This window comes from Corylus avellana, chromosome ca7, assembly GCF_901000735.1.
Source record: "Corylus avellana chromosome ca7, CavTom2PMs-1.0".
Taxonomy (NCBI): domain Eukaryota; kingdom Viridiplantae; phylum Streptophyta; class Magnoliopsida; order Fagales; family Betulaceae; genus Corylus; species Corylus avellana.
This window is the reverse complement of record NC_081547.1, coordinates 22,601,322-22,622,529: the sequence shown is the minus strand read 5'-3', so window position 1 is coordinate 22,622,529 and position 21,208 is coordinate 22,601,322. Positions and strand designations below refer to the sequence as shown.

The 21,208-nt window shown below is 36.9% G+C and overlaps 2 protein-coding genes across 2 annotated transcripts; both read left to right on the top strand.

Moving 5' to 3' along the window:
• Positions 1 to 11,881: 11,881 nt before the first annotated feature.
• On the top strand, positions 11,882 to 13,663 carry LOC132187497 (G-type lectin S-receptor-like serine/threonine-protein kinase At1g34300). The gene is made up of 2 exons (XM_059601824.1): positions 11,882 to 12,201; positions 12,352 to 13,663. Exons 1-2 carry the CDS (start codon positions 12,135 to 12,137, stop codon positions 13,551 to 13,553), a joined length of 1,269 nt encoding a protein of 422 aa, XP_059457807.1. The 5' UTR covers positions 11,882 to 12,134; the 3' UTR covers positions 13,554 to 13,663.
• A 4,393-nt stretch (positions 13,664 to 18,056) lies between these two features.
• On the top strand, positions 18,057 to 19,936 carry LOC132188450 (deSI-like protein At4g17486). Its single transcript, XM_059602903.1, has 3 exons — positions 18,057 to 18,446; positions 18,941 to 19,231; positions 19,523 to 19,936. The coding sequence occupies exons 1-3, from the start codon at positions 18,314 to 18,316 to the stop codon at positions 19,765 to 19,767; spliced, it is 669 nt and encodes a 222-aa protein (XP_059458886.1). The 5' UTR covers positions 18,057 to 18,313; the 3' UTR covers positions 19,768 to 19,936.
• Positions 19,937 to 21,208: the final 1,272 nt, after the last annotated feature.

The following is a 21,208-nucleotide window of genomic DNA, read 5'->3' as shown; positions in this document are numbered from 1 at the left end:
TCTTCATCAATTTCCACCACCATTTTTTTCCTTTTTTTTTTTTTTTTTTTTTTTTTTTGAAAATAACAATCCAAAGCTTCTCATTAACAAAGAAATCAAGACTAAGCAGATTGCTCCAGCCTTACAACATCAGTGATACAACCCGAGATTTCATTCCACCAAGTTCTATCCATGACATATTTTGTTGCCTCCTTAGCTAAGGAATAGGCAACTCTATTTGCATCTTTACCCACATGCCCACATTTCCATTGAGAGAAATAATTAAGCATCACTCTTGTATCATCCACAATATGCCCAAAATTACTCTCATTGTGGTCAATATAGGTTAAAGCATCAATAACCAACTGAGAATCACTTTCTAGAAAAATATTTCGAACAGGCTGTTCTTGACAAAGAGATGCCCCATAGAAAGTTGCAACCGCTTCAACCGGTGTAGGTTCTAGAAGACCAGTCCGGGTGAGACTCCTTGCCACACAAACACGTCCATCTTCATCACGAACAACTATCCCAATACCCACACAACCCCCTTGATGATCCAAGGCTGCATCACAATTAACCTTAAACAATTCATTCTCAGGTTTCTTCCAGTACTGTATAGTGGGTGCCAACGACGGCCATGAGTCTTTTGGCACACGTTGGGCTGCATGAAAATCATCTATACTTCCAATAGCTGCTTGCGCAACATCATTTGGATGAGAGAAAATACCTTCATGAATCCAAGCACTGCAACGAAACCAAATCTTTCGGGCTGTCTCCACAAAACATAGGAATTCCTCCCCACGACAGTGCCCAAAAATTTCTTCAGCCAATTGCAAAAAAGTATCTCTCAAACTTGCTTTTTTTCTGGAAAATCAGCAAACTCGGCCCCCACACATCCACAGCTGACGGACATGACCATAATATATGCATAATAGATTCAAACTCTCTACCACAGATATGACACAAAGGATCTTGAATAATTTCTCTTTTAACCAAATTTTCTCTTGTAGGTAAGAGATTATGACATGCTCTCCACATAAAATTCTTACTCGCATTTTGAATATTAAGCCTCCAAATCTCTATCCATAGGCTACTATCACCTACCCGCAATGAACATTTAGCCATAAAACTGTTTTCTTTCTCCTTAGCCATGTGATAAGCCCTACTTACCAAAAATTGGCCCTTTGTCCCCTCCAAACTTGGATATTTAGTTGATTCGTGAGACTAATAGGGATCTTTTGTATATCCTTTCTTTCATCTTCTGAAAAAAGTTCCCAAAGCAAATCCATATTCCACCACTTAGTATCAATATCAATAAGTGAGCTAACACAAGAATCATTTAATTGGCCCAACTGTGGTCACCATGTAGGTAGATGGCATATGCAACCATTTATCTCCCCAAATGTCAACTTTCTCCCCATCACCGATTCTCCAAATCAAACCGTCTTTAACCAAGTCACGCGAACTATGTATGCTTCTCCAAATATAAGATGGTTTATTTCCCACCTCTGAGTCAAGAACTGTGGTTCTCGGATAATATTTGGCTTTCATAATCCTCGCCGTAAGGCTATCCTGACAATCCCATAGTCGCCAACATTGCTTCGCCAAAAGAGCTGTGTTAAAGCAAGCTAGATCTCTAAACCCCATGCCTCCAATAGATTTCGACAATCCCATCCTCTTCCAACTCATTCAATGGATTCAAGACTCATTGGATTTGTGCCCCCACCCAAATTTTTGCATGAGAGAATTAATCTATGCACACAAAGTTTTAGGAAGCAAAAAAACATTCATACTATATGTCGAGATGGCTTGTATGACTGCCTTCAACAGAATTTCCTTCCCCGCCTGTGATAAAAATTTGAGCTTCCAATCTTGAAGCCACCTCCACACCCCATCCTTAATACCATGGAAAGCCGCAATTCTCGACTTGCCCACCAAAGCCAGAAGTCCCAAATATGTATCATACCTTTGGGATACCGGGATGCCTGATACCTCTAAAATCTCCTCCTTAATCTCTCTTGGGGTATTACGACTGAAGAAAATCGCAGTTTTGCTCTTATTCAAGCGCTGCCCTGACACTTGTTGATATGTGTCTAACAGGTTTGTCAATCTCTGCCAATGTCTGAGATCTGCCTTACAGAATAAAAGGCTATCATCTGCTAAGAAAAGGTGATTGTTGCGTGGACCCCGTCAAGATGTTGGGACTCCCATGAGACTCCCATCCCTCTCTGCAAGTGACAATTGACAACTAAGAGCTTCCACACATAAGAGAAATAAATACGAAGAAATTTGATCTCCCCACCGTAAACCCCTAGAAGGTTGAAGCCTCCCAACCGGATTGCCATTCACCAATATAGAATAAATGACCGTACTGTAACACATCCGCATCAGATTAATCCATCTAGCATCAAACCCCATTCTAGCCATCATAGCTTCTAAGAAGACCCACTCCACCCTATCATAGGCTTTGCTCATATCAAGCTTGATAGCCATATACCCTTTCATCCTATACATACGAGAGTGCATGGTATGCAAAGTCTCATATGCTGCAATAATGTCGGTTATGAGCTTACCCGGGATAAATGCACTCTGAGAAGAGGATATTACCTCTGGCAATACTATCTTCAACCAATTAGCAAGAACTTTCGACAGGATTTTATAGCTTACATTACACAGACTAATAGGTTGGAATTCATAAACCTTAGTAGGATTTTGAATCTTAGGAATGAGAGCTAAATAAGTAAAATTAAAATTTGAATATAAAAAACCAGAATGTAGTGCACCAATGATAACTTTACAAACCTCATCTCCCACCGAATCCCAGTTGTCTTGATAAAAACCCTCCAAAAAACCATCCGGACCCAGTGCTTTTAGAGGTGACATCTAGAAAAGCGCCACCTTTATCTCTTCTTTTGTGAATTCCTTCAACAGCTTGCTATTCATGGCCGTGGAGACACTTCCTTCAAGCCCCATTAAACATGGCCACATCGTTCCTCCTCTTTCCTAGCCAAAATATGTTATAAATGCATTGCCAATGTCTTCCTTTGTCTCCCATTGGCAGCCCACCTCCTCTGAAATTCGAACCACACGACTCTTCTAGTTACGTTGTTTTGCACTTGCATGGAAGTATTTTGTATTCCTGTCACCATCTTTGAGCCATAATTGTTTAGATGTCTGCATCCATCTTGTGTTCTCCTGCTCAAGAAGATCATGTAGGTCCTTTTTTAAAACTGTCATCTCCGTAATACTAGAACCATTCACGACTACTCGGCAAAACCAAATAATGATAATATAGTTTTGCGGCATATACGGCTTGATCATTTAGGCAAGCGTAGTATGTTTGAGCTTCACAAGAGGAATTTGTTGAAAGGTGTGAAGTCATGTAAATTGGGTTTCTACAAGTACTGTTTGTATGGGAAGCAACGAAGAGTCAGCTTTAAGGTGGCGTCTCATACAAGCAAAGGTGTTCTCAACTATGTTCACTCAGATGTTTGGGGACCAATGGCGGTGCCATCAAATGGAGGTGCATATTATTTTTTCAGTTTTATTGATGATTTTTCAAGAAAGGCTTGGGTGTATTTTATGAAGCACAAGTCTGAGGTTTTCACCATCTTCAAGTAGTGGAAGGCGCAGGTAGAAAATCAGACGGGAAGAAGAGTGAAGTATCTCAGATCCGAAAATGGGTTAGAGTACAAAGACACTGCATTCTTGGAATTCTGCAAAACAGAAGGCATTACTCTTCACTTCACAGTGAAAGGGACTCCATGGGAGAATGGAGTTGCCGAAAGGATGAACAGAACACTGTTGGAAAAGGCGAGATGTATGAGGTTGAGTGTAAGATTGCCAAAGGGTTTCTAGGCTAAGGCAGTTAATTATGCATGCTTCGTCACCAATTGATCTCCAGCCGCTGGGATTGAGTTCAAGGTTCTAGAGGAAGTATGGTTAGGTAAACCGGTTGATTATTCTATGTTGAGAATATTTGGTTGTCCAACATATGTTCATGTGCAGAGTGGAGAACGATCGAAATTAGAATCAAAGTCAAGAAAATGTATTTGTCTTGGTTTGGAATTTGGTGTTAAAGGGCTATAGGCTCTGGGATCCAGTCTCAAAGAAGAAAATTGTTAGTAGAGAAGTGGTATTTGATGAGGCCTATATGTTAAAGAAAGGTGAGAATGAAGCATCGACTGAGAGCCATAAAGGGAAACAGGTTGTGGAGGTGGAGCCTAACAAACAGCGTTCACTCACGGACATATGTGATGATGAAGAATTGTCAAGAGATTCAGAGCACCAAGAAGAGCCTTATTCTCTAGCAAGAGGCAGAGAGAAACATAATCGAAAAGAACCGGAGAGGTATGGATTTGAGGACATGGTTTTCTTTGCTCTAACCGCTGGTAGTGGAGACTCATTGTCTGTTTAGAATGGCATGCCGACAGAGGTGGAGTTACTACAGAAAGGTAAAGCTTGGGAATCGATAAAATTGATCAAGGTAAAGAAGGCTTGATGTGGTATTTTTGTAACAAAAAATATCAATTATAAGAATTACCACTCGCAATAGGACAAATCCAGTTGGATAGGGCTATATTAAGGGTGTCGAACCTCAAGAACTGCAGAGGTTTTGTTATCAAAATTCGAAAGATTAAAATTAACTTAATTAATAAGATATTTGATTTGATTTTCTTTAAAACTAAAGTGCATGAAAATAAAATAGAATTAAATGATGAGAGAGAGTGTAGGGTATTGACTTCACCTCTATCCGCACAACAATGGGTAATCATATTTAATCCCAGAAATTCATTCTATGCATGTTATAAATAAATAATAAACTACCATATTAAAGAATAAGCATAATCTATCTTTGGTTGGCACAGATCGTCCACCAAACCACTAAGATGTGGTACGACCCGTCTTCCCTAGGTATAAATTATCAAATTCTTTAACAGGATGCATACAATCAATGAATAAGTGTAACACATCTTCGGTTGGCACATACTGTCTACCTAAATTATACTAAACTAGGGTGTAGTACAATCCGTCTTCCCTAGGCATGTCCTATCAAATCCTATTAATCATATGCCAATTAAACCCACTGTATAACCATCATCCTCATAATCATAGAAAACAAGAATGATTTGAGATCAACAAAAGTCAAATACTTTCTAAGACAAGAGAAGAATTTCATAAATATTGATTTTGGAATTTAAGAACAATTGCATTTAATAATTAAGAACATAATCAAAAGGTAGAATTCTCATAGTTATACAATCAACATGCATAAAATGAAAATCTAGAAATTAAATACAATCAAACTATTGTGCTCGGATAGGGTTACATCAACACCCCACGAAAGGGTTTAGCCGCTTATGATCTTCTAAGTTCCAAAGGCAAATTTTTTATTTCTAATTCTAGAAAGCGGTGTATCTGTTTACAAAGTTTAGAGGCATATTTATAGGGATTATGAGAACCCTAAAAGCCCTAGAATCCCTAGGAAAACCGGAGGTCTGTCTCCCAATCCAATTGGGAGACTAAAAACAATTCCAAGTTGTAAAAGAATTCTTGTCGTGCATTGTACGCCCATGAGCGCTCGAGCTTAGGAAGGTGCGCTTGAGCTCAGATACGCTCGATCTTAGGCTGCAGGCGCTCGAGCGCATGTGTGCTTGATCCCAAGTGCAGCTGCGCTCGATCGTGGTACCAAAATGTGCCCAGTTTTGCCTTTTAAGCACAATTTTCAATGGTTTGCCAAAAAAAAAAAGCTAAAACACAAAAACAAAACAAAAATCAAACAAATAAGAATCCGAAGGAATTAACACCTACAAGTTAAAGGGCTTGAATGTGCAACATTTAGCGCTTGTCACACCCCCAAACTTACATATTACTAGTCCCTTAGCAATACCAAACAGAGAATAAACTGAAAAACAAAAAGATAAATTCATCTTTTGTGAGATGTACGATTGCATTTAGCGAATGCAATAAGCCTTTTAAACCCCTAGGCATTTCCTAGAGGATAAGCGAAGTCTCGTGAGAATTTTTCAAGAATGATACCCACAAACATTGTCATTTAAAATAATAAAGTATTACAAAAATAATAGTTCTCATTCATTAGCAAGCTTAAAATTATAAACTTCATCTCCCAAATTTCAAGGAATTCACAAGTCAAATAACTTACCAATGGCATATTAACATACAACAAGTTTCAATTAGTGCAAAGTAAATTAACACACAATCATGAGGCTTCAAAATAATTCCAACATAAATGAATCAACATCTTAGAATTCATTGGACTTCCTATCAGATGAAACAACCAAGGCATACATTTTTTATTTTTTATTTTTTATTTTTTATTTTTTATTTTTTATTTATTATTATTATTATTATTATTATTATTATTATTATTTTACTTATAGGCTTTGCAATGCTTAACTCCCTTAAGCTTTTCTAGTTGACCCATGTATCGAATGTTAAGTCAATGACTCCCAAACCAAATGGCTTTAAGACATTAGGTGTAAAGACACCCCTAAGGACTTACTAACTCGAGTCAAAAAAGGCTACGAAGCTAAGCTAGCCATTTTATTAATCAAACCAAACTTCCCACTTTTTGACGCAAACACTCAATGCTTAATGAGGCAAGAGGTCCGGTTACTGAGCGAAAAATTCAAACTTGATTTTTTTTTATTATTATTATTATTACTAGCATGCCATGGTTATTCATCCAATACGTCACCCAACAGAATTCAAGACATTGAAAACAAACATAATTGGTCTCAAAATTCATACCTCACAGACATGTGTTAGTGTGCTCAAGATAAATTTTAAATTGAAACAAGAAGTATCTCATGTTGCCAAAAGTAAGTAACAAGATTCAAAATTCCTACGTCAAATGATCATGTGTTCACAACTTTAAGCCTACCAATGAAATTTAAACCAAAATCAAAGCTCAACCATATGCTTAAGCATATAACAACAATAATGGACCGTGTTTTGTTTTTCCATACCCCCAAACTTAAATCATACATTGTCCCCAATATATGTATATAACTAAAGAATAAGATCAAGAGTATAGGAATACTTGAATGAGCAGATGTGGGCATATCATACCCCCAACCTTGAATGCAAAAACACATGTCCTGACAAATAGAGTGATACTCCAACCAAATACCAATCAAGTGTATACATTGTTGTAAAAATATAATCAAAGAATGAAGCAACAATGGATAAAATAAACCTAGATGGAGATAAACCTGGATGGAGATCATGTACCCTGGTGGAGTGAGGAGTCGAGCGCACAGGGCTTGCGCTCGATCCTTTAGAAGTCCAATCAAGCTTTTCCATCCATTCTTCTTTATGATCATGTAGCACTCCACAAGGAAGAGGATTCCTCTTAACATCCCAAAACTGCTTTTCTCAGTTAAAAGGTCTTGATGCTCCCCATGACGATACTCAGGGTGTTCATCCCGAACTGGTTGTATGATCAACCTCTTGCCTCTATGGGGGTTCTCAAAAACCGGCGCAGCCAGGGAACTTGTAAAAAAATTGTCCACCTTAATGAAGTCCACTTCAATAACTTCTGAATGAAATATGTCCCCTGTGGGGTTGTCATCAGGTGGTGGAATACTTGAAGTGAGAGGCATAGGCTCTGGTGGGTTGCTCCATGATGGGGCTTCTATCATAGAGGATTAGGAGGTGGGTCTTCAACAGTTTCTCCAATGTTATCCAAGAAGAAACATGTATTCTGATCAGGTGCATTCTAGAAGGCATTGAAGATGCTCAGTCTGATCTTCATATTCCCAAAGGAGATCTTCATTATTCCGATCCAACAATTGATGCATTCATTGGCTGTGGCGAGGAAAGGACGCCCAAAAATGACTGGAATGTGCTTCTCTGGATTCGGAACCGGTTATGTGTCCAGAACTATAAAGTCAACTGGATAGTAGAACTTGTCCACCTTGATTATGACATCTTCCACAATCCTGCGGGGTTTCTTGATAGATCGGTCAGCCAATTGCAAAACAGTACTTGTCAGTTCCAATTGTTAATATACCGAGTATGGAAGCAAATTAACACCAGCTCCTAAGTCAAGGAGAGCTTTCCCAATCTCGGTGCTTCCAATGATACATGAAATTGTAGGCGCTCTAGGGTCTTTAAACTTTGGAGAAGTGTTATGCTGAATCAGAAAGCATACTTGCTCGGTGAGAATGACCTTCTTGGGAATGTGCTTCCGATTCTTCCTCTTTTGAGTGCACAAGTCTTTGAGAAATTTTGCATAGGTTGAATTTGCTTGATGGCATCAAGAAGTGGGATGTTGATTTTAACCTGCTTGAAGGTTTTTATCATGTCTTGTATCTTCTCTCCTTGTTTCCCGAAGTGGGAAGGTGCCTTGAGACGCTCTTAGAATGGGACCTTAGGCTCATATGGTACCTCAGGAGTGGGGGTAGATGATGAATATGTCTCGATGCTTACTTGTTTACCCTTTTCCTGATACAGATTCTGTGGGGCCTCAAGTTGCTCATCCTTCTTTTCCTCCGCATGATTGTCAACCAGTCTTCTGCTTCGCAATATGGTGATGGCTTGAACATGCTTCAAATGAGAAGTGCTTCCTTCTACCATGTATAGTCTCTTAGGGTTGGTCATTGGTTGACTTAGAAGCTTTCCTTCATCCTTCCTGTTAAGGGCATTGGCAAGTTGTCCGACTTGAGCTTTTAATTTGGCAATCCCTTGAGAGTGAGAATTCACTTTCTGATTCATAGTCTTCATTTCACTTATAGCTTCCAACACCATATTTTGAAAGTCCGACACCGACATAAGAGGTGGTGCAGTCTGAGCTTCTAACTTGGAAATTGCTTGAGTGTGTGAGTTCACCATCTAATGTTTAGATTTCATTATCTCTTGGTGAGTTTTCAAAGTTTGACTCATCTCACTCATAAGGTTCCATATCTTCTCTTGAAAGTCAGAATCCAACCGAGGGGCTGGTCTGGCCTGATATTGCTACTGTGGAGGCTGGTATGTAGAAGAAGGTTGATAGGGATGCCTGTTAGATTGAGCTTGATTGTGCAGCCCAGGACCTTGGGCCTTCCATGAGAAATTTGGATGATTTCTCGACCCCGGGTTATAAGTATTGGAGTACGGATCATTACCCGGTTGGGAGAATGCTGCATTGACCTGCTCATTAGAAACATCAGCATAATTTCTAGCAGTAGGGCAGTCATTTATATGATGCATAGGACTAGAACTAAATGAGCATGGTTCAGGTTGTGTGTGCATGTGAGCAAAATTAGGTGCAAGACTAGCAACCATCAATTGATCGAACTTCCTAGTGATAGCATCAACTACTTAGGTAGCTACATCCGCAGAATGTCCTACTTCAACAGAATGTCCTACTTCAAAGAGACCATCTGTCTTTCGTGCTTTAGGTGAGGGTGCCTTACGTCTAGTGGAAGCATGATGAATAGAATTACTACTCAAATTTTCAAACAGGCCCATGCCATCATAGAAGCTTTGCACCAGCTACCATTTCGGAACAGCGTGGTGTGGGCATGATCTAAGAAGGTCCCTCAGTCTCTCCCAAGTCTCATGGAATTGCTCACCCTCATATTGGGAGATAGTAGTGATAGCTCTCCTAATGTCATTGGTCTTTCTTATGTGGAAGTACTTCTTCAGAAATTCTTGTTGCAATTCAGCCCAAGAAGCAATGAAGTTTGGTGCTAAGGAATTAAACCAATGTTTGGCTCTTTCCTTGAGGGAGAAAGGGAAGAGACGCATCCTTAGAGCATCCTCAGTGAATCCAGTCAATTTAATGGTAGAACAGATTATTAAGAATTCATTGAGGAAGTCATAGGGATTTTCGTTGCTAAGTCCAAGAAAAGATGGTAGACTTTGTATAATGCTAGGCTTAATCTCATAGTCGGCTGCCGTAATGTCCAAGAACCTGAAACATGTGGGGGCAATGTGTGTGGTAGGGAGATAGTGGCCTCTCAAAGCCACAGGATCACCTATGGTCTCAGTGGGACGCTCTCCTAGCAAATTAGAATTCCTTTCGGCATAAAATTGTTTAAGAGTGCGTTCAATTTCGAGGTCACAAGTAATTAATGACAAAGACAAAGAACGGGGACCTAACATAAACTAAAAAGAAAATAAAAACAAACTAAGACAAAAATCAAAGCTCACAAACGGCCCGAAGGTGTGCCGGAACTTTGGATGCAGACTATTGCTTATGCGCTCGATCGCAAGGCAGGGTGCACTCGAGCATACTGCCACATATGGGTGCAAGTGCAGACTTGGAGGGCTCGAGCGCAGATGGCTAAATTAGTGCTGGAGTGCGTACTTGCGCTCGATCGTACTCGACCTGTGCTTGATCGCAGTCACAAGGAAGGGCTTGGCAACTATGGACCTGTGCGAGAAAAACTCAACAAAACCAAAATAAAACACACAAAAAAAAAATTAAATTAAATTAAAATTAGAACCCAAAATTAAAGAAAAACAGAAAAATAAAAATTAAGTTAGAATTAATCCTTAAAATTGAATAGCTAAACTGTTAAGCAGTCCCCGGCAACAGCGCCATAAATTGATGTGGTATTTTTGTGACCAAAAATATCAATTATAAAAATTACTACTCGCAATAGGACGAATCCCGTAGGATAGGGCTATATTGAGGATGTCGAACCTCAAGAACTGTAGGGGTTTTGTTTTCAAAATTCGAAATATTAAAATTAATTTAATTAAAAAGAGATTTGATTTGATTTTCTTTAAAACTAAAGTGCATGAAAATAAAATAGAATTAAATGATGACAGAGAGTGCAGGGTATTGACTTTACCTCTATATGCACAACAATGGCTAATCATATTTAATCCCAGAAAGTTATTTTATGCATGTTATAAATAAACAAGAAACTATTTTATTAAAGAATAAGCAAACCCTCCTACACCCAACAAATTAGTGAAGTTTTCTGTATTATGAGTACTAGCTCATAACCCGCGCTATATGCGGGTGATAGAGAACCAATACCCTGCACACTCTCTCATTATTTTATTTTATTTTATTTTCATGCACTTTAATTTTAAAGAAAATTAAATCAAATCTCTTTTTACTTTTATTGAGTGTATCTGAAATAGTAGATGTAACAAATGAAGAAACAAAGATAAATCCTAAAGAAAAAGCCTCAAAACAAATTATCTCGTTTAGTAGAATGGTTAGAGCAGTTGAAGAAATTGTTCATCTTTTTCTACCTTCTCTCTCTGAGGGCAAGTGTATCTCAATTAAAATCAAGTGTTGATAGTATTTTTTTTTTTTTTTTTTTTTAATTTATACATTCATGTAATGCTCTGCGTAACTTTGTGGAATACAAGTCATACACTACACTTCCCATGTACCTTCAGCTTTAAAACCTCAAAATGCTCTAGAAACTACTTCACCATGAGAAAGAGAGAACAAATAAGCAGTGATATAAAACACACCAACGTAAGGGAACAGTACTCATATTCGTGTACTTTATAATATATATTTTTTTTAATATTACCGTTTTAATATTTTTTAATATTATTTTTTATTATAAAATACACCAATATGAATATTGTTCATTCACGCGCTGGTATACTCTATATCACTACTCTAAGTCATTAAAGGTTGGAGCCCACCATAAGACTTGTGGAATACAAGTCATACACGACACTTCCCATGTACCTTCAGTTTTAAAACCTCATAATGCTCTAAATTCTATGTTCATACTATTGCCTCATTAATTCCACGCGGTTTCAAGACACGCCCCTGCTTGTTATTGAATGAATAATAAATGAAATTACGTATACCACTCATAATAAATGAAATTACGTATACCACTCATTTAAAAGTGAGCATATAAGAGTAAATGTAGATGCTAGGAAAAAAGAAGGAAGACTTTTGGTATAGGGATCTCTGGTCAATGCATAAGACCAGTGATCCCTATGGCTTGAGAACTTCCTATCTTGTATTAACGAGTCTGTACTTGCTGAGCAAGTTTCTTTATAATAAATGATATCAGTCTTTCTTCAAAAAAAAAAAAAAGCATAAGACCCCCATTTACGGCTCTGCTGCTTGGAAGTTCTCTCTTTTTTGCAAACTTCATATGTATCATCTTTTTTAACAAGTTCTCAGCTCTTTTGTGCGCTATAGCTCTATTTCCTGACTAATGTCCAATGCAAATGACCAAGGGGCACCAGGTGGTGCCGTAGCAGCTGTTGTTATAGTGAGCGTGGGTAAGATTTTAAATATATTATTTTTGATAGTTTCTTTTTCCAGCTTAATTTGTTAGTTAATCTCTTTGTTGACTATTCTTATTATTACAACTAGTTCTGACTTCTGAACATCCAATGGTTCGGTTCTTATTGAGTTCTAACACTTTGCAGTAATCATCATGGTAAAGATTGCTATTTTGTTTTCGGTATGGGATAAAATAACTCGAATATTTGGTAGCAGCCCTATTGCTCCGGACTCACGATTTCAGACGCTCACCATGGATAAATTTCTCAATGATATGGAAAGAGAGAAACCAATCAGATTTACCTCTCAGCAGCTCAGGATTGCAACAGACAACTTCACCAATTTGTTGGGTGCAGGAGGGTTTGGATCGGTGTATAAGGGGATCTTTAGTAATGGAACCATTGTGGCAGTGAAGGTTCTATATGGGAGCTCTGATAAGAGAATTGAGGAACAATTCAAGGCGGAAGTTAGTACAATTGGAAGAGTTCATCATTTCAATCTGGTTCGTCTTTACGGTTTCTGTTTTGATGAGCACTTGAGAGCACTTGTTTATGAGTACATGGGGAATGGCTCTCTTGACAAGTACTTATTCCTTGAAAACAATATCTTAGGATTTGAAAAGCTTCATGAGATTGCAGTTGGGACAGCAAAAGGGATTGCTTACTTGCACGAAGAATGTCAGCAGAGAATAATCCATTATGATATAAAACCAGGAAATATTCTCTTGGATCCAAACTTCTTTCCTAAAGTTGCTGATTTTGGTTTGGCCAAGCTGTGTAACAGAGAAAATACTCACATCAGTATGACAGGAGGAAGGGGGACTCCTGGTTATGCTGCACCAGAAATGTGGATGCCATTTCCCATAACCCACAAGTGTGATGTTTACAGCTTTGGGATGTTACTATTTGAAATCTTAGGTAGAAGAAGGAACCTAAATATCCAACTTCCAGAGAGCCAGCAGTGGTTCCCAAGGTGGGTTTGGAAGAAGTTTGAAGATGGAGAACTGGGAGAGTTGACCATTGTTTGTGGGGTAGAGGAGAATCGTAGAGAAATCTCAGAAAGAATGGTTAAAATAGCTCTCTGGTGTGTTCAGTATAGGCCTGAATCTAGGCCAGTGATGAGTGTTGTGGTGAAGATGTTGGAAGGAGCAGTAGAAATTCCAACACCTTTATGTCCATTCCAGCACATGTTGGATGTTACCCCTGACCCTAATTCATCTTTCAATCCATTACAGTCTGGTAGCACTTTTGATTCGAAGTATTCATCTCAAATGGTTACAGGATCTGGAGGCTTTGTATGTGATACTCCTGCGATGAGGAAATATGAGATTCAAATAGCCTCTACTTAGGTGGCTGAAGAGTGTGAGAGTATATGTGTGTGTTTTGTTACAAACATTATTTCTTTTCAAGCCTTATTTCCAACATGTTTGAGATAATATAATTGTCCTGACTTTCTGTCTTTCTGATTGTATATTTTGAGTGTTGTTTGAATGATGGGTTGTATGGAATGGATAATATGTTGGATGACATTAAACATGAGTTGGAACTGTAATTAAAATGATGGAATGAATTCGAGATCCTCAGCCTCCAAGAAATGAGGAAGAAGATAGAATTTTCTAAGATAATACTCCTCCAGTCCTGCAAACTTCCGTTGATTTTCCTCAATTTATTTATACAACTCTACTCAACTCTTTAATTGGCTTACAATAAAGCCCAATACCATAACAGAATTGCCACCAGAATTACAATGTAAGAGGCCTATTAAAATGACCTATTATAAGAAAAGCCCAGTAGTACTAATCCTATTCATGAGCTGTTAGAGGACATGCTAACCTACTAAACCCATTACATTTTCCACCTCTTCAAAGCACTTTGCCCACAAGATGCAATAATCAAGCAAAGCAATACCATGTATATTACCAAATCAGTACATACAACCTAAAACCTTAATGGTTACTAAAGTCCTATTGGTCTTCCTCTTTTTTTCCTGAAAAGTTTTAACTTTCATGTTTTGGGAAGTCCTAGCCAAACGGGCTCCAACCATATAGCAATCAGAGCTCTATGTTCTACCTCTCGATCGAACAGTCTTCAACCAATTATCGGGACAGGGGCTCTCAGGCCTAACTTTTCTCTTAGCTCAGTCGAACATATTTTGACCGACTATGGACCGAAGCTCTCTAAAATTGTCTCAGTTGATAGGTGATCAAACGAGGCAATCAACAATGACTTTTAGACATCTCGCTCTGCCCTCTCTCCTTGGTTTAGAGTTTTCTCTAACCCCTTTTGCCATCGCCTTGTGCGATTTGTCCCTTATCCTCCCAAAATCGTAACATTTACACTTCCATTGTCGTCGTGCCACCTCCTCTATACAGCCAAATCGCCACCTCCTTTTGGATCTATTTTGGGTTTCGATTTTGGCTCTAAAATTGTCTTTCTCTGTCAGATCTGCCCATCCGTCTTCATCGGCCTTCTTGTTCCTCGTTGCCGCCTTCCGCTCCTCCTCCTGGCAGCCACGCACCTACGCGTGGGTATCACGCGCCAGTGCGACTTCACCTTCACCTTCGCAAATGTTGCTGTTTTTTGGGTTTGGATTTTTATTTCTACTTTTTAATTTGTATTTATGCCTTGTGTTGCTCTTTTTGGGCTTGTTTGTGAGGATTGTTGCTGCCAAATACTAGTTTGCTTCTCCGATAGACCCATCTCGGAAACTATTAGTGCCTTCCTTCCACCGGCATACTTTTGAATGTCTTCTTGTTCGATGCTTGCTTGTGGGTACCTTCGGGTGCCTAGGTTTTACTTATTTAACCGCTTTTAGTGGCCCTCCTAGAGAGGTCCGGGTCATTTATGACTCATTGCTTACTATTTGTGTGTACTTTTTGCACTGTAATTTTCGTTTTTGGTGTATTGTTGGAGAGTTCACTCCTTACTTTGTGTTTTAATCCTTGTACCCGCTCCTTATTAGTGTTTTTTTTTAAATAAAAAAAAGCCATAGAGCAATGAAACAATGGTTTGGGACTTTGGAGGTTGAATCGAGTAGGCTCAACTATCAACGAGTGGGGCCCGAGTTAGGTTTACCACCCTTACCAACACACAGAAAGTTGAACATTTCTTTTGAATAAATTCTACCTTCACTTCGAATGTTTAGATACACAATATGATCCTATTTATTTTAGAATTTGGTGGGTTGAATCCTACTATATATCATTCAAATTATTAAGTGTTTCTGTAAATAATATATCTCATCATAATAGGTATTAGTTAGCTTAACTAATAATGTTTCTAAGAGATGTTAGAGCATTCACGTCCGTCTTAGCAAAATAATATTTTTGTTATTTTGTTGAGTCAATTAACTAAAAGCACATTCTCTGGCTCAACAAAATGGCCATCAAATTGTTGAGCAATTACAATGCTATGTAGCTTAACAATGTATATCATATATTAATAAATAAATAAATCCTTCTTTTATCTCTCTTCTAATAAAAAAACGATTTTATCATCTCTCTTCTATAAAATAAAAAAATCAGCCTCCTTCTTCTCCCTCTTTCTCTTCCCGCAACAATGAATGAATGATCAACAATGAATGCTTTATTTTAGAACATTATGATGGTTAATAAGAAACTTGGTATTAAATGCTTCATTTTTTTTTTCTTAAGTACGACAATTAGAAAAAAATACAAAATTTAAAATATATATATGACTATTAGGAAAATTAAAAAAAAAAAATATATGATCATTATAAAAAGATAAATTTAGAAAAATATGGCCAATAGGAAATGACAAATTTTACAAAATATGATTATTGAAAAAAGAATAAAGAAATAATATTTAAATGAAATAGTGAAAATGAATAGCTAAAATGCTAAGCGGGATGTAGGTACTCTAAAAAAAGGGATAGCTAAAATAAATAAATAAAAATGTGGTATTTTAACTAAATATTTGTTGAGTCGGATGTAAATGCTCTTACGCTTACTAAATTTTTTTCTTAACAGTTGGTTCTCAAATAATGTATTATCATATATGAGATCTATTATTTAAAAAATATCTCACCAATCATATCATGGGATGATGGTGACACATCACTAGAAATTTAAAATATATATAGCATTTCTCAATGATTTTTGTCTTTGCATACAAGGTTTAAGATCAGGTAGGCAGCTTTAAGGCATACCTTAATCAAGGGAGAGAATTATATCGGATAATTAAAAAAAAAAAATTAGAGAAATTTCTAAATAGATACTTGAATTTGAATTGAATAAAAATGTTTATATTTCTCTTTAGTCCTTTCTTTAAAAGAATTTCTAATCAAAAAATGTAAGAGTAGGTAACCGAAATAGCTACTCTACTTGGACGTGACCATATATAATAACATTTACTTGCTAAAAACTGCACATATATGAAGAACTTAAACAGTAGAAACTGCGAATATTCTCTCAAGTCTAATATTTATATCTAGATTAAACTTGTGTTTTTCTTTTAAACTTTCAAACAAAAGGATCAAATATTTAAATCAAAGAACTCTTAATCTAATTCAACATTTTTATTATTATTATTTTACTTTGAACAGTATGTATCAATCATTGACTCCATAAGTAACATGTTTACCTTTTCCCCGTAGTGCTGGTAGGAACAGTCTTCTGAAAGCACCTACTAAACACTATTAACTTCATTTTCTTTTTCATACTTATTTAAAAAAATAAAAATAAAAAATTTCTTTTTTATTTTTCATTTTTCAGTCGGAACAAATAGTTTTCATCTTTAGATAAAAGGGGTAGCTAATTGAATTGTGTATGTAATTAGTGTAGCCCTATTAGGTAGCAGAGTTAATCTCCTTTATCATTATTTTCCATCTATAATTGACTATAAACATGGCACTTACCATTCAAAATGTTGACCAACTTCACTTTACTAAATCATTCTCAATCTCAAGTCAAAACTCGGTCTTAACCGTTTGATATTTGATTTAGTACGTATACTACATTTTTTATCTTATAAATATTTTAAGAGAAATGGTAGATTTTTCGGGTATTTTCTTGATCTAACGCGAATATTATTTTTCTAAAAAAATAGGAAAAAACTTACGGTATTGGTCCCTCATTTTTTTTATAATACAATATCCACGTAGAATCAGGAGAACATCACCAGGAAGAACTATAGTATTTCTCATAATGTTGACATGATAATTTCAATTAATTTTTAATTTTTTTAATAAATATTAATTCAAAAATTAGTTGAGACTACTACATCACTCGCATTAGAATTTGAAAAGTAGTTAAGAGTATTACAACATTTACTATAAAGTCATTATAAACTAATGTGCAAAACACCCGACATTGCCACGATCAAATTTAATTGCTTAAGAACTAACGTGAGAATGTGAACTTACAAATTAATATGCCGATTCCCATTAGCACGGTCACCACAACCACAATCAAATTTAAGTATCTAGTAGTGCAATAAATGACACATATTTAATCACATTAGTCTATAGAAAACTTATAATAAAAGTTTTTAATACTCCAGCACACTTAGAATTTATATACCCGTTATTATAATCTAGTTTGATTAAATTAGAAAAAAAATAATTAAACCAACTTCATCTGGCTGGGGCCCATACAATCATTATATTCCTTTCCTAAAAAAAATAACAATAAAATAAAACCAAAAAAAAACCCCACAAATCACTCAAATATCACAATATAAATAGGACACCCCACTAGATACCATAATGACTAAACCACTAAACGTTACTTTCTCCCAAATTTTCAAATTTTTTTAAATAGGATTTCAGAATACAGACCCAGCTCAGATTTAACAAGTCCGAGGCATTTCCGTAATTTGAAGACACCCACGAGGCCATTTATTTTGTAACCCAGATTTATATATCAACCAAAGTCTAAAATTATATTCACGGTGCGGCACTTCCTGCCGCCGGTGGTTCCATTAGCAGAAAGTACTGATACCCAGAATCCCATATTTCTTTTCCTTAAACAAATGCTAAAAAAGATTTATGCTTTCACCATCTTATTATAGATATGGGATTTTGATGCGAAGTGAGGAAAGAAGTTGCGTGCATCTAAAATGAGTGTTAATACAGGAAGATCCTGAAAACATGTTGTGTAGAAAAGGTTCGAGGAACAACGACACGGGGACAGTGCCGGTGTACCTTAATGTGTACGATCTGACACCAATTAATGGGTATGCTTACTGGGTTGGCCTCGGAGTTTACCATTCTGGGGTACAAGGTTAGTGTTTGTTCTGTTTTTTGCATCCATGGTTTTGGTCTTGTTTGAGCTTGTTTTTTTTTTTCTTTTTTCTTTTTTTTTTTTTTTTGTTTTTTCATGAATATCTACTTTGTTGAAGTTACTGTTGCTTAGATCTATACTTCAGTTAGCTTTATGAGTTCAGATCGCTTGGTGGGTCATTTTAGTTGTTTGTCAACTGTTGAGGAAGGGATTCGTTCGGGTTAGAGAAGTTTATGTTTTTTGTTTGGATGATGAGAAAGTGCAAGAGAATAAAATGTGTTCTAGTATTGAGCACTTCTAGATGTTTTGTGTTGTGGGGATCCATGGAACGCAGTAAAAATGTCTGCTTCACTGGGATAAACATATGAAATGGTAGATAAAGTTACTTCTCTTTTGTTTTCCTTTCTATAAATTTCTGGGTAATCCTACAGAACATGAGAAATTTCTTTTATTTTTTTGGGACATTTTGAACATTCTTTTTGTACATCTTTCAGTCCACGGTGTTGAGTATGCATTTGGAGCTCATGAGTATCCAACGACTGGGATTTTTGAAGGGGAGCCAAAACAATGTGATGGATTTACATTTAGGAAGACAATTTTGATTGGAAAAACTGATATGGGGCCAGGGGAGGTGAGAGCAGTCATGGAGGAGGAACTGGCAGGGGAGTACAGAGGGAACGCATACAATTTGATTACCAAAAACTGCAACCATTTTTGCAATGATGCTTGCATTAGACTCACTGGAAATCCAATCCCAAGTTGGGTTAATCGGCTTGCTAGAATCGGTAAGACCCTGTTTGGATGCACTATTTTTCTTGAATCCTTGTTAGGAAAAGATGAATTTAATAATTTAATTTATATTCTAACACTTATTATCTTTGCAAGACAGTGCTCGAACTTAGTGGCTCCATTAGAAACTAGAAACACATTTGCGTGAGACAATATAAGTACATGTCACCAAGTAAAAATGCTTGAACCTAAATGTGTTGTATTGAACAGGTTTCCTTGTTTGCAGAATTCAGTTCTTTAGCCAAAACTGATTAAATTGTTCTAATTAGTTGGAATTTCGTTTGCAGGATTTCTTTGCAATTGTGTTCTTCCAGTGACTTTAAATTCAACTAAAGTTGGGCATCACAGAATCGAAGATAAGTCATGTGAAGAAGAAAAGAAGAAAATCACAAGCGACTCAAAAAGAGTCACTTCTAACTCTTCTTCCTCTTCATCATCTTCTCCTTCTAGCACTTCAATCCGCAGGGGTAGAAGCAGAAGCAGACGTGCTCTTCCTCCAACTTCGCCTTTGATTCTCAGTTCTTCATCTTGATGGTCAATATTTGGAGATCAATTTTTAATTTAAAAAAAAAAAAACTCTACAAAATGAGGCAAAATCAAAATTTAATTTTTTTGGTCATTCTTTTCATGGGGTCATATAATGCCAACATCTTCTTGTGATATGCAACAAAACACCTGAACAGGTGTATGCTTTTCTTCTTTTTTGGGGGCATAGTTATGAAATGTCTATGCAACATTACCATAGCTGACCTCGTCTGGTTTGGTTTTCTTAAAGCTAAAAAGCATTGCCTTGGTGGAATTTGATGATGTAAGGATGATCATACCATAACAAGTGTGTTGTCTCCACACCAAATCATTTCTATGGAAGGTGATAACTTCCATAGAAGTTTGACCTGTGGACTGACTCGATCGCATGACCCAACTCGGTAGTCGAGTCACAAACTAGAGCTACATGGTTTGCCAAGCCATCTGCCGATTCAAGTGAAGTTTTGTACTTTTGGCCATTATGGATCTTTTTAGCCCTGATTTGGCCCGATCAAGAGCCATCTTAAATACAAAAAAAAAAAAAAAAAAAAAGAAAAAAAAAAAGAGCCATCTTAAATTGTTCAAGGGGGAACATTACAATTTCTAGACAAAAAAATTCAAAAGAAAAATCACAAGAAGATTTGAGAAAAGGGAGAGTCTTCACATGAAGACTATAGGAACGAGCATCAAAGGTATATTCCTCCTTTTTGGCGGTTGCCAAGGAATCACAAGGAGGTGGTATTCACAGTTCCTGATTTGGTGTAGTCTGAGATCGTTAGTGACACACACCTAAGGGCTAAGAGTCCGCATCCATTAAGTATTGTTAGGACCATCGAGTAAAGCCCAAAGGACTCGTGACCACTAGGCATCCACCATTATACTCTTCCAAAAAGAGTTGAACGGGTTAGTCTGCCAGATCTAGATTTGGCATATTACAGGGCATGCACTAATAATTATCGGGCTAGGTTTATATTGTCATTTCTACTAAGACGATTTGATATACAAGTTTTATGAAAAACAATGCATCTGCTTTTAAAAACGCTTTAATCTGGAAAACCAGTTTTCAAAAGAAAGAGAAAAAGTGTAAGGAAATAAGGGCTAACGTCACACACAAAGAACGATCGATTAATCTTTATTTGTTGAGCTGTTGACTCACTTTTTTCACTTGTAAAACTATTAGAATTTTATAGATATAATTGCAAAAGGCAAGAAAGAGCCCTACTTGAGCTTGGATTACTATCTTTAAAGTCTGCAAGAGACCTAAGGGGAAGAGACATGGACGTGTAGAAGTGTTTGGATATATATATATATATATATCCAAGATTCAAGGGACTAGGTTCCTAAGGAAGAAAGCAAAATTTCAAAATTTCCAGCTTATCAATCGGTCAGTCATGTGTGAACTTTAAAAAGGAAGAATTGTACTTCTGATTTAAATATACTAAATCCCC

Bases quoted from the DNA above. Each gene is read 5' to 3' on its own strand.
- LOC132187497 (XM_059601824.1), top strand. From the start codon at position 12,135: ATGTCCAATGCAAATGACCAAGGGGCACCAGGTGGTGCCGTAGCAGCT. The intron at 12,202-12,351 runs GTAAGATTTTAA...AACACTTTGCAG, and splicing joins TGTTGTTATAGTGAGCGTGG to TAATCATCATGGTAAAGATT.
- LOC132188450 (XM_059602903.1), top strand. From the start codon at position 18,314: ATGTTGTGTAGAAAAGGTTCGAGGAACAACGACACGGGGACAGTGCCG. The intron at 18,447-18,940 runs GTTAGTGTTTGT...TACATCTTTCAG, and splicing joins TTACCATTCTGGGGTACAAG to TCCACGGTGTTGAGTATGCA. The intron at 19,232-19,522 runs GTAAGACCCTGT...TTTCGTTTGCAG, and splicing joins TAATCGGCTTGCTAGAATCG to GATTTCTTTGCAATTGTGTT.